The 13,885-nt window shown below is 46.3% G+C and overlaps 1 protein-coding gene across 1 annotated transcript in view; it reads right to left on the minus strand.

Annotated features, from left to right (window-relative positions):
- Positions 1–249: 249 nt before the first annotated feature.
- dnai4 (dynein axonemal intermediate chain 4) overlaps positions 250–13,885 on the minus strand; it is a 40,801-nt gene continuing 27,165 nt past the window's right edge. The window contains exons 17-18 of the mRNA XM_036137838.1: positions 5,007–5,126; positions 250–401 (exon numbers count right to left, since the gene is read on the minus strand). Coding sequence (XP_035993731.1) covers positions 5,076–5,126 — 51 coding nt within the window. The 3' untranslated portion in view covers positions 250–401; positions 5,007–5,075. The remainder of the gene's footprint in view (positions 402–5,006; positions 5,127–13,885) is intronic.

Consider the following 13,885-nt stretch of genomic DNA (forward strand, 5'->3'; position numbering starts at 1 on the left):
CTAGCCGGTTGCTCTGAATCTTCCCTTCTATCGTCTCCCTCTTTCTGAGCAAAAGCACAGGGCAACAGTGGAGAGAAACCTTCCAACAACGTTTCATTAGGATGAAACATCCAACAGAACCAGGTTGGGGAATGGCTGCTTGCTTTATATGAAAATTTTTGCATTAATGGTTTATTTGTATCAACGTGCTGACAAAATAAGAGTCACTATAGCCCCATTTCCACCGACTCTACTTGATTTGGCCCGCCCAGCTCAGCTCCTCCCCACTAGGGTTTGTGTTTTGACTGACCTAGAAATGCATGGAAGTGGGAAACGCCTCCTGGGGGTGGCTTTAGCCATCAGCCCACAATACTACTATATCACTCCAGATTTTGTCTGTGATGTTGACACTTTAAAGAAATCTGCAAGAAATGGTAAACAATAATAAAATAAATCATAAATAAAAACAAGCATAAAAGGAAAATACAATGTTTGTATAATTGTACATGCAATTGGTCTTGGATTTTTTTTAAATATAAAATAATCCATCGGGATACATATCTGGATCACACATCAGTAAGAATGGGTACATTTCACATTTGAAACAATATGGTATCGATATCCGGTAGCTGGGAATCGATCCCAGCTACCGGATATCTCAATACTCAATTATTAATAAAATCTCGAAATATTTTAATTTAACATATTTATTTCTCAATAGAAATACTTGTTTGGATCTACAAATCCTAAGAAAAATAATTTAAGCATTTTAATATAATGCCTGAATCCACACCTCATAAAACACATTTTTACTAAAACAACAGTTATCCGAGGCACACAGAGTGAACAAGGCGAATAAGGTGTTGAAGCTGTGTGTGAATAAAAGTCAGATTTAAAAAAAAAAATACTATATTAAAAACAGATATTAACCCGCTTTGTAGTCCATGGAAATGGAGGAGCTCTCCTCTATGCTCTCTTTGCTTTTACTGGGATTCAGAACAAGGCAGCAGCAGGCCTCTATGAGACAGTGCTTGGAGAAGTGCTCACAGCAGCCCTCTTAAGACAATGACTGCAGAATGATTGGTGCTTTCACGGGAAGTTACCTATACCACAGGAGAAAGCCGCTAGTGACCTGGTGCTTTGTCAGTGTAGAAGTGTTGTTGCGAACGTAATCTGAACCACATTTTGAAAAGTGGAGCCAATACCTTCAAGCGTTTTCTATCAGCCATGCTTGTTTTGTTGACTGTACCAGCGGCTACTGACGTCATTACGCTCTTGTGCATGCAATGTGGTTTTTCGTGTCTGGCATGGTCGTGTCTTCCACTCCCTCAGTGTCACGATGATGTGTTTAGGTATGAAACATTTGATTTTATTTGAATTGATATCCGGTAGTACCGATTCACTAGACACCTTAATGCATGGGCTGACCTTGGCTGAAGCCCAGAGGCCTACAGCGTTAGGGGGCCTACCGTTTTGGGGTCACAAGATGTGTTGAAAAAATACAGTCGTTTTGTAACCACTGATGTAATATATCAGGTTCTCTGTCAATCACTTTAGACATATGTCTATGACTTTAGATGCAGGTCTGTGGCCGCTGGTTTCACCAAATTAAAAGTGACCCACGTGGGCTCACTGATGTGTGATCCATGGATTGACTAATCACAATGTTAAGAGCTTGTTTTTGGCTTTGTACTTCAGCTGTGAATGAGTGTCAGTTGTCAACAAGCCGGGAAAGAAATTTGAAAGCAGTGCTCATAATAAATAAAAAATAAACTCCTTTAGGAGTTTCAAGAATTACTATAAACTACACCAAAGCTAACAGAGGGTTTTTTTAAACAACTGCCCGTGAAGATGATCCTATTGAAGGACGCTCTCAGACCACCTGAGGGAGAGAAGCAGGAGATGCAGCCAGTGCAGGTGGATGCTGGGCTGGCCGGAAAGCAAGGGAACTGACAGGAGCAGTGGGAGGATTTGGCAAGGAGAGGCATAAAGTTTTTCCTTTATAACAGTGTGTGAAATTGAGTTCCTTTGAAATAATCTGCCCCGCAGCATTATGGCTTTATTTAAAAAAAAAATTACATCAGACTGAGAGGTGGATTCTTCAGGCTGCAGATGTCAAGGTTATTTTCTTGTTGAACCTGCAGTTCCCAGTAAAAGAAATAGAAAATCTAACTTTTTGACACAATTTTGTGTTTTGGTTCTTTTTTGTGCTGAAGTAACCCCAGCCTTCTCCAACTTGAGCTTATTTGAACAATGGTTTCACCCAAAATGCAGTCAGTCACTCTTGCTAACACTTTTTTATATCACTGGGTTCCTGACTGCAGGAAAACAGATTAGAGAGATAAAAGGCAGGTTGAAATATTCTGTTCCCTCAGGTAGATTTAGTAAGGAAAGCGCTTCAGATGTAGACAAACAGTTGTGTATGATGAGTGGAAGAAATTATGTTACTTCATTAATAAATCTGCTGTCGAAACAGCTGTCAGGAAACTATGGTTTCCTGACAGCAGGAGAACATATTATTTCAGGTGAACTGAATTCCACGCAAAACTGGAATTGTGTCAAAATACATGTACAAACTGACTATGATCTGGCATGCAGCAAGAAAGAGCCAGGACCCTCCAATTGATGTCAACTGAACATGCATCCTTCATGGTTTCGATTTAAAGTATATAGTCATGGCTTTTTTTTTCGCAAAGAAGGCAAAGGGAAAAAGCACTTCTAAAAAGGTAAGATAGTGCTATATTTACTGATTTCCAGCACCCTGTCTAGGTTTTTAACAGTTTTATTTGTGCAATGATTTAAAGGGAATATGCATTTCTTAGTTCCTTTACCTAGAATATACCGCAAATCTTGTGCTGTCAACCTACTTTTGACAAAAGGACAGTTAGTGCCATAAAAAACTGGATCTGTGATATATGGCATTCAGGCCATGTTCAAATAGTGTGCATGTTTGTCTTTGCACATGCATGTAATCTTGTAACTAGATCTCAGGGTATGTGGAGAAAAGCTTCTACTTTAAACTGTTTATGGTTTTCTTTGCAGTTTCTGTTTTATTGGTTGGTTTATTAAATAATTAAAATTATTACACTGAGAGTCCCGCGACCCCATGAGGGATAAAGCGTATCAGAAAATGGATGGATGGATGGATGGACACTGAGAGTTTGCTGCCATCATCATAGTTTGTGATGATGTTGTTCAGGTGTGCGTTAGCGATAAATGGGGACGTTTTTTTTTATGGGAGGGCCTTCCGGACCCTTTAGCCCTTGGGACCTACCCAGTACCAGTAATATGTGTGTTTGCGTGTGTGTGTGTGCGTGCGTGAGTGAGTGAGAGAGAGACAGACAGACAGAAGCAGAGTGGGAGACAAGGCCTGTTTGACTTGCTCTAAAGTTTGCCTCAGAGTCAAAATCTACAGCTTTACGAGATTTTTGCCATGGCAGCAGCAACAATTATAATAGTAATAATAGTAATATCATCTTTATTGTCATTGAAACATACATTACAACAAAATTTGTTCTCTGCTTTTAACCCATCACCCTTGGGGAGCAGTGGGCTGCCATGTGCAGCGCCTGGGGAGCAATCAGGGGTTAAGGGTCTTGCTCAGGGACCCAGAGTGCAGGCAGTGGGGATCAAACCGGGTACTTGCATCCTTCTCTGAGTGCAAGCACACTGCTCTAACCACTAGGCCAGCACTCCTAACTGTATGTCAATAGCACAAAACATTTTCAATCACAGTAAAATTATTGTCTATGGTTGGATTTAGCATATTCGTGCTGAGAGAACTTTGGTCAAAGAAGCGGTCCCAGCTTCCTCCTAGTGAGCTGCTATTTAGGAGGCATCTCTGCGAGAGCAGCCCGCTGCTGCCCCCATCTGAAAGGCAGAAAGTAGCTCTGACTCCTCACACACACACGATGGATGGATCAGCGGCAGTGATCACATTTTTGAAACAAACATTCTTCAGAGACAAAACTTAACAGAATTCAGTGTAAAATGAGAGAAAGCCATGGTAAATCCACATATCTGATACAGCAAGTATGTGTATAGAAAGCTGAAGTGTCCTTTTTTCCTTCTGGCATGGTTCATGGTTTGTAAATAGTAAAATTATATTTCAGTTTGACCCACTCTGTTCATGGTGGTCCTTAATGTCGTCATTCTTTAATTTTTCTGGACTTCCCTGCCCTTGGCCATTTACTGAAAAGCAGTTTGTTCACATCAATTCTCCGCTCCAGCTCCCTCAGTTTGACTCTCCTCCTGAGCAGAGCCAGAGAAACCCGGGCAGGCCCTTAAAAAAAACTGTTGCTGAAGTGCTCGCAAAGCAAGAGTGGAGTAGAGCGTGCCAAACCGAGATGGTGGAAACGGGGCTTATAAAGACTATGCTGGCATTTATGTGCACATTTTTCACTCATGCTTGTATGAGTTTAAAATAATAAGCACTTAGACATGCATCAATCAATCAGAAATTGGAATCTGTCAACTTTCCTTGCTCAGCTCTAAACAGTAATAAACAGCTGGTTGAATATTGAGAAATACGATTATAATAATCATAATAAAATGAGTGGACAGTGATGCAGCGCGTCGCACTGTTGCCTTGCAGCAAGAAGTTTGGAGTTTGCGTGTTCTCCCTGTGCATGCGTGGGTTCTCTCCGGGTACTCTGGCTTCCTCCCACAGTCCAAAAACATGACTGTTAGGTTAATTGGTCTCTCTAAATTGTCCTTAGGTGTGAGTGTGTGCGTGAATGGTTGTTTGTCCTGTTTGTCTCTGTGTTGCCCTGCGACAGACTGGCGACCTGTCCAGGGTGTACCCCGCCTCTTGCCCATTGAAATGCTGGAGATAGACACCAGCAACCCCCGCGACCCCATGAGGGATTAAGCGGCTCAGAAAATGGATGGATGGAAAACGATTTAAATTGTTAATGCATATTAATTTGAGCAGCTAATATGCCATTGCAGTCTCAGTGTGTGTGACTATGACTACCATTCACAAGAAACTGCCAGTTTGTTTAAGTTAAATTTCTACTTTGTTTTACCTTCTGGTACTGTAGATACATTTAGACTAGAGATGCATCATGTGGTTCTCCAATTCCAATACTTCAACTTCAAAGTTCTCTGGAAGACGCAGAGCAGAGGAGGACCTCCAGAACATCTCCCTGAAACAACAGGTTCCAAATTACATTGTCTGAGGTAAACAATGAGTCTGTGTGGATCCTAGTTAGAGCAGGGAACTAGTCATGTCATTCTTCTGAATCAGGGCATGCTATGACCATAAATACATTTTTGACGACCCCCACCACACCCACCTGGACACAAACAGCCATGTTCTGAGATTAAATATCTCAGACAAAGAAATGTAAAAACACAATACATAAAAAGCAATTCCGGGATCACATGATGCAGAACTCTGAGCAGTTGGTCATTGTTGGGCTCCATCTCCTCCTGAGCAATTGACCTTATTTTCTTACTTTTATCAAAACTGGCAAGCTGTAGATCTATCTTATAGCAACTGTTATGGAAATATATAATCAGTTCTTGTGTTAATCGTGAAATTAATTAATTAATTTTTCTTAAAGCAGTAAGAGTTACCCAGGTTGTGGGAAATATAGTTAAACTGTGTGGCCTGGAGTCTACAGTACATAAGATAGGTGTTTGTAGGGTCATTTAAAGCTATAAATTTACCCAATGGTCTTGTGGGATACTAGGCAAAGTGGGAGTCACATGAGGTTTATGGAGGTACCTGTCAAGAAGGTTGATGGTAAAAGCTTTTTCATTGTTCTTACTGTTTTTCTTGGTAGAATCCTAAAAACACCTGGTCAATAAAGGTTAACGCCACAGTTGACACTGGAATACGGATCTGTTTTGTTTGTGAGAATATAAGCACCGATAGAAAATGAGTGTGTATGGAGTCCATGTGATTCGGGTGAGGCAGGCTGTAGTGAATGAGACAGGAAGAACTAGAGGCCGCCTCGTCACAACTCAACATCGTGCCCAATCACAAAACAGCTAAATCTGCCTCTAATAAACCAGCTGAAGAACAAAAGTAGAATATGCTAACTAGCAAGGAAGCTAACCAAGAAGCTGTTTGAGTCTCTTGCTAGCTGTGCTGACACCGTAGCTGTGGATATTTTCCAAAGTGTCATTGAGAAGATATCAACTTTGATGGACAGGAACTTTGAGGAGTTTACCGCCACTTTAAACAACATCTCTGCTAAAGTGCAGCCTAATACAGAGCACATTACGGAAACAGTACATCATGGAGGCTGTAGGATCTAGACTGGTTGAGCTAGAGTGAAAGTGTACATTCTGACAGGGGGGTCAAGGGAAGAAGTTTTTCATAAACAGAATTTGTCAGGGACCTCTCATTTGTGAATGATTGCTCTTCCACTCATGATGTTATGTTACTTATTACTGTTTATGCCAATATTGTAAGCTACCTTTTGTTCATGTTACCAAACTGCAGATTTTTCTTTTACTTTCTGTAAATTGCAGAATTTTTACCATTATTTTTGGCAATGCAAGATTTTGGAGCAATTTCTAAAGACCTGAGTGGTGTGTTCCATGTCAAGTTAAGCAGTGACCCAGGACTGTTCCTACTTGCCCTTTTGATAAACTGGATTAAGGATAAACCACCCTTACATAGAGGTATAGGGAATTACTTAGGGTCCTCCTGTTAGGATTCTGGTGTGTTTGGTTGCTTGTGTGAGTGAGAGTTCCTGTTTTGGTGAAGATCTCTGCTGGAGGATCCCATTAGCTCTGGATCCTGCACACTTGGAGCAAATCCCCTGATTAGGCTGACTGGGGCATAAAAGGAGATGCAGGATCATCACTCTTTGCCATATGATTACCCATGATGGTTTTCCAGCAAGTTCTCCAGTGCTAGTGGCGGTTCCTGTGTGGATTTCTGCATTGTTGGTCTTTGTCTCAAGATTGTTTGTTCCTGTGCGTGTGGACAGCCTAAAATTCCTTGGAATTCACATTTCCCCTGACCTCTCCTGGACTGTGAACATCTCCCACCTAGTAGAAAATGCCCAACAAAGCCTCTTGTTCTTCAGGTAATTGAAACAGACAGGACTTTCCACTACACTGTTAAAAGAATTCTATATAAAGTATTTTGTGACAGTGTGGTATGGGAGCTGCACAGGAAGGATTCAGCACGGATGGTGAGGTCAGCACGGGATTCTGGGATGCTGTCTACAGGACCTAGACTAAATGTGTCCCTTAAAGGGGAAGTCCGGTCAACAAGGAAAAATCAGGGGGTCATTAGCTATAACTAAAACTAATACGTTCATGGTGATTTAATGAATTTAGTGTTAATCAATAAGAAAATAAAAGCATAAATTGTCGTCTGGATCACTGTGTATGGGGGCGGCCATTATTGCCCAAATATGGGCAAAAATGGCAGCCTGACATCACATCCTATGACGTAATGTTGCGGAGCGGCACAGCGCTTTACAAGCAAACTCAATAGGAGCTGTTGTACATAGCTGCGATCAGCAACAATTATTTCGGATTTCGGATTGAAACTCGCAAGAGCTATTGTTGGAGCAACAATGCTCATGTGCATGGCAGTTGGATGTTCCAATACATTTGGTAAAAGTGGAAAAAACATTATTTTTTCCACCTTTCCAATTCATGATACATCACGGGCTGTTTTGTTAGAATGCCAACTTGAAGAGGGAGGATTTACCATCGAACTTCTGACCAGAGAGAAAACACGTCATCTATACCCAACATTTTGAAGAAGAATGTCTTCAAGATGACCTGAGAGCGAGACTTTTTAGTAGGTTTTCCTTTTTTATAATGTAGAATTTGCCGGGACATTTGTTTACCCGACCAAAGCGGCGGAGTGATACACCACACTTAGAAAAAATGCTCACTATTGCGAAGCCCATATGATGAATTTAGGAGGACCCAAGAAATACCCGAAAACAAGTGTGTACAAAAATAATATCAGTCTTTATTTTGACGCTGCGGCTCGGTCCCTGGTTCGGCTCGCACTCTGCGACTGGCCGCTCCTGAAGGCAGAGTCGCAGGTTAGTGACCAGCAGATATTAACAGGCTTGTTAGAGAGAAGTGAGGTCACTAACCTGGACGTGCTGAGGGCAGAACTCTGACTCCTTGTTACGAAGGCGTCCGAGAGGGGGTTATCCAGGGCTCTTTTGTCCAGGTCCGGTCCAGGTCTTTGTCAGGGGGAAATCCGTTTAGTTCAGGCAGCGGTCTCCAAGGGGGAATCCAATAGAGCGTCCAGGTCCAGGTCCAGGTCAATCCAGAAGGCACAGACAGAACAGGGGGGCAGGCGAACTCGTTTACTCACGGACAGGCTGGGGTCGGAATCACGGTGAGGCAGTCCAAAACTCTGAGGCTGACAGGCAGGACCCAGGCAGGCAGACAAATCCAAAGGGGCAGGCAGGTATCCAAAAAACAGAGGCAGAACAGGTCGAGAGGCAGACAGGCAGACAGGAATTTCAAAAATGCTGGAAGCGCTCACCGTATGGCTAGAGACGTTCTGGCACTGGAGGCTACGAGGAGCAGAGCTTTTAAGCAGCCAGGGTGGAGACAGACACAGGTGTGCTGATTGCAATCAGCAGCTCCAGTGCCAGAAACGTTACAGAGCCCCCCCCCTCAAGGGCGGATTCCAGACGCCCCAGGTTGGTCTGGATGGGCTCTGTGGAAATCCCTAATGAGGGATTTGTCCAAGACGTGGCGAGCCGGAACCCACTGCCGTTCCTCAGGACCATAACCCTCCCAGTCGATGAGGTACTGGGTGCCTCGACCCCATTTACGGGACTTAAGGATCCTCTTCACGGTGTAAACCGGAGAGCCATCCACCAGGCGGAGGGGAGGTGGGGGCGTGGTGGTGGGAGACAGACTGGAGGTGTTGACAGGCTTGATACGGGATACGTGGAAGGTGGGGTGAACCTTCATGGTTGAAGGCAGACGGAGACGGACCGCCACTGGATTGATGATTTTGATGATGGGAAATGGTCCAATAAAGTGTGGCGCCAGCTTCTTGCTGTCCACCCTCAGAGGAAGGTCCCTGGTGGACAACCAAACCCTATCTCCCACTCGATAGGTTGGAGCAGGAACCCGCCGACGATTGGCTGCACGGGACTGACTCTGAGATGCGGCGAGTATGGCCTTCCTGGCCCTTCTCCAGGCTCGCCGACATCTCAGAGCAGAAAGACGGGCGGACGGGACTCTGGACTCAACCTCTTCAGTAGTAAAAACTGGCGGTTGGAAACCGTAAACCACATAGAAGGGAGAGAGGCCAGTAGAGGAGGAGGGTGTAGCGTTTATCGCATGTTCCACCCAAGGTAAGTTCTGCGCCCATTTAGAGGGGTCTGCCTGGCAGAAAAGGCGGATCTTCGTCTCGACCTCCTGGTTCATCCGTTCAGTTTGTCCATCTGACTGGGGGTGGAAACCGGAGGAGAGATTTACAGAAATCCCCAGCATCGCACAGAACTCCTTCCAATAACGAGCCACAAACTGGGGACCCCGATCTGACACAATGTCAGAGGGCAGACCGTGCAGCCTGAAAACCTCCCTGGCAAGGATGAACCCCATCTCCTTGGCAGAGGGAAGCTTGTTTAAGGGGACCAGATGGACCATCTTAGAAAAACGGTCAACGACCGTGAGGATGACCGAGTGACCGTCTGAAGAGGGGAGACCCGTGATAAAGTCCATAGAGAGGCTGGACCACGGTCGAGGAGGGACTGGGAGAGGATGAAGCAAGCCAGAAGGGGGACGACGAGACACCTTAGCCTGGCTGCAGGAGGAACAGGCTGCGACAAACTCCCCGACATCTCTGACCAGAGACGGCCACCAGAACTGAGACCTGATGAGGCGAATGGTCTTGCTCACGCCTGGATGGCCGTATAACCGGGAGCTGTGACAGAACTCTAGCACCTTAGATCTGAGTTCAGGAGGGACAAAGAGCCTGTCCTTGGGGCAGGCTTCGGGCATCTGGACAGAGACGAGGGATTCCCTTACCTCCCTCTCAAGTTCCAGGCGGGAGACAGCACACCTCACAGAATCCGGCAAGATGAACCCCCGTTCCTCCTCCGGATCCCCCTCGTTAGCCTCGAAGACCCTTGACAAGGCATCCGGCTTGGTGTTTTTAGACCCCGGTCTGTAAGAGAGGGTGAAACTGAACCGACTGAAAAATAGTGCCCACCTGGCCTGCCTGGGGTTGAGTCTTTTTGCTGTCTTGAGGTACTCCAGGTTGCGATGATCAGTCCAGACTAGGAATGGTATCTTGGAGCCCTCGAGCCAATGCCGCCACTCTTCAAGGGCCAGTTTAACTGCCAGAAGTTCACGGTTGCCCACATCGTAGTTCTGCTCAGAACTGGATAACCTCCTGGAAAAAAAAGCACAGGGGTGCACACGACCATCCTCCCCCTGCTGGCTGAGGATGGCTCCGACTCCAGAGCTAGAAGCATCCACTTCTACTATGAACTGCTTCTCAGGGTCAGGAGAAACGAGGACCGGGGCTGAAGTGAACAGCTCTTTAAGGCGCCTGAAAGCCTTGTCTGCCTGTTCATTCCACATATACTTAGTTTTACAAGAGGTGAGGGCGTGGAGAGGAGAGGCTACCTGGCTGTAGTTTTTCGATAAACCTCCTATAAAAATTAGCAAATCCCAGAAATCTCTGGAGTTGCTTACGGTCCACCGGAGTAGGCCACTCCGTTACGGCCCGAACCTTGGCTGGGTCCATGGCAATCTGCCCAGGCGACAGAATAAACCCAAGGAAGGAGGTAGAAGTAGTATGAAACTCGCATTTTTCTGCCTTAACGTAAAGTTGATTTTGAAGGAGGCGGAGGAGGACAGAGCGGACGTGTTGCTTATGAGAAGCCAGGTCCTTGGAATAAACGAGAATATCATCAAGATAAACGAAGACGAACCGGCCGATCATGTCCCCAAGAACCTCATTAACCAGGTTCTGAAAGACTGCTGGGGCATTAGTTAGGCCAAAAGGCATCACCAGGTATTCGTAATGGCCAGGTGGGGGTGTTAAAAGCGGTCTTCCACTCGTCTCCCTCCCTAATCCGGACTAAGTGGTAGGCGTTGCGGAGGTCCAACTTGGTAAAAACTTTAGCCCCTTGGACCTGGTCAAAAGCAGAGTTCATCAAGGGAATAGGATATCGGTTTTTAACCGATATGTCATTTAGGCCCCTATAATCAATGCAAGGGCGGAGGGAGCCGTCCTTCTTTTCAACAAAGAAAAATCCCGCCCCAGCTGGAGAGGACGACGGACGGATGATGCCTGCTCTTAGGGACCCATTAATGTAGTCCTGCATGGCCTGGGATTCTGGAGGGGATAATGAGTAAAGGCGGCCTCTGGGTGGAGCGGCGCCTGGCAACAGGTCGATCGCACAATCATATGGGCGATGAGGAGGTAAACTCGTGGCCTTGGCCTTATTAAAGACCTCCTTTAAATCATGGTATACGGAAGGAACTCTGGACAGGTCCGGGTAAAACTCGTCTGCTTTACCTTCGGGAGAGCGGGGAGGGTGAGCAGAGGACAGACAGGACTCGGAGCACGAAGAGGCCCAACCCGTAATCTCGTTACGCCTCCAATCAATCTGGGGGTTGTGTTTGCGGAGCCAGGTAGCGCCCAGGATCACTGGAACCTGCGGGGAGTCAATAACCATAAAGGTGAGTCTCTCTTTATGATTACCTCCCAAGGTCATCTCCACCGGCTCAGATACGAGGCGTGATTGGTTGAGCTCGTGCCCATCCAGGGCGAGAACACTGCGGGCTGAAGAGGCGTTCTGTAGTGGGATGTTAAGCTTCCTGGCCAGGCCCTCGTCCAGAAACTCAGTGTCGGCTCCTGAATCAATAAAAACCGAGAGCCTGTGGGACTGTGAGGAGAAAGACAAGGTAGCAGGAATTAAACGGTTAGGTGGGACAGCAAGCTTGGTGTAGCTCAGTAGGGATGCCCCACCCCCTACTGAGCTTGGTCTTTTAACGGGCAGTTCCGGACTTGGTGGCCCACCCCTCCACAGTACAGGCAAAGTCTCTGCTGTTGCCTGCGCTGGTACTCATCCTTGGTTAGGCCCACCTTACCCAATTGCATGGGCTCTGGCTCTGAAAGCTTGGGCGAAAACGGTGACGTAACAGGGGAAGGAGCCGAAACTCGAGGGGGAACAGAAGACGTCGAACGACGTTCCCTTCGCCGTTCCATGAGGTGGAGATCCACTCTGTTAGCCAGCTCCTCGAGCTGCTTCAGGGATTTAGGGTACTCTCGAGTGGCAAGCTCATCCTTAATCTTATCGTTGAGCCCAAAAATAAAAACGTCCATAAGGGCATACTCGTTCCAGAGGCTGTCGGCAGACAACAAATGAAAATCAATAACATAATCTGCCACAGACCTATCTCCCTGTCTCAGGGTCAGAAGCCCCCTAGAGGATTCCCGGCAGGGCAGCAAGGGACTGAAAACTCTAACAAGCTCCGTGGAGAAGTCATGATATGAGTGGCAGATGCGCGAGTCATTTTGCCACTCGGAAGTTCCCCACAACCTGGCTTTGCCGGCTAGCAGTGAAATCACGTACGCTACTTTGGACCGGTCTGAAGGGAATGAGGAAGGTTGCAATTCAAAATGTATCTCACACTGTGTGAGAAAAGCCCTGCAATGTTCTGGATCACCGGAGAACATTGCCGGCGGGGAGAGACGGGGCTCCGACGAGGATGACGTCACCGGAAGTGACGGAGGGCCAGAGGAAGCGGCTTGCGGAAGTGAAGGCTGCGTGCTCCCCTGAGTACGAAGATGGCCTAAAATCTCCGAGACGCCGGCTTCTAATTCAGAAATGGATTTCTCTACCCCTGCGCGCCACTGGGTTTCGGGTACAGGGTCCATGTTTGGCCAGAACGTACTGTGATGAATTTAGGAGGACCCAAGAAATACCCGAAAACAAGTGAGTACAAAAATAATATCAGTCTTTATTTTGACGCTGCGGCTCGGTCCCTGGTTCGGCTCGCACTCTGCGACTGGCCGCTCCTGAAGGCAGAGTCGCAGGTTAGTGACCAGCAGATATTAACAGGCTTGTTAGAGAGAAGTGAGGTCACTAACCTGGACGTGCTGAGGGCAGAACTCTGACTCCTTGTTACGAAGGCGTCCGAGAGGGGGTTATCCAGGGCTCTTTTGTCCAGGTCCGGTCCAGGTCTTTGTCAGGGGGAAATCCATTTAGTTCAGGCAGCGGTCTCCAAGGGGGAATCCAATAGAGCGTCCAGGTCCAGGTCCAGGTCAATCCAGAAGGCACAGACAGAACAGGGGGGCAGGCGAACTCGTTTACTCACGGACAGGCTGGGGTCGGAATCACGGTGAGGCAGTCCAAAACTCTGAGGCTGACAGGCAGGACCCAGGCAGGCAGACAAATCCAAAGGGGCAGGCAGGTATCCAAAAAACAGAGGCAGAACAGGTCGAGAGGCAGACAGGCAGACAGGAATTTCAAAAATGCTGGAAGCGCTCACCGTATGGCTAGAGACGTTCTGGCACTGGAGGCTACGAGGAGCAGAGCTTTTAAGCAGCCAGGGTGGAGACAGACACAGGTGTGCTGATTGCAATCAGCAGCTCCAGTGCCAGAAACGTTACAGCCCACTTATTTTAATACAACTTTAGTCTTATTTTTTCTAAAGTCGCTTGTAAATTTCATGAGTTGTGGGTTGCAGTTTTTTTGGGGCTTGTTTCTGAAAATAAAGTCGATTTTTTGGGGTCTAAACCAGGGATGGGCAACTTCCATGCTAAAGAGGGCCACATTTTTTTCAGCACGACCATTGGAGTGCCACATGACCACACACTTCAAATAATTGGATATGAAAGACGCTACAAATTATTCTACATAAGAACAAATTTTAGATGAATTTATATCTGTATGTTTACTGCACCAACATATAACTATTTTCTGCATATAAA

The sequence above is a fragment of the Fundulus heteroclitus genome, chromosome 6 (genome assembly GCF_011125445.2).
Source record: "Fundulus heteroclitus isolate FHET01 chromosome 6, MU-UCD_Fhet_4.1, whole genome shotgun sequence".
Classification (NCBI taxonomy): Eukaryota; Metazoa; Chordata; class Actinopteri; order Cyprinodontiformes; family Fundulidae; genus Fundulus; species Fundulus heteroclitus.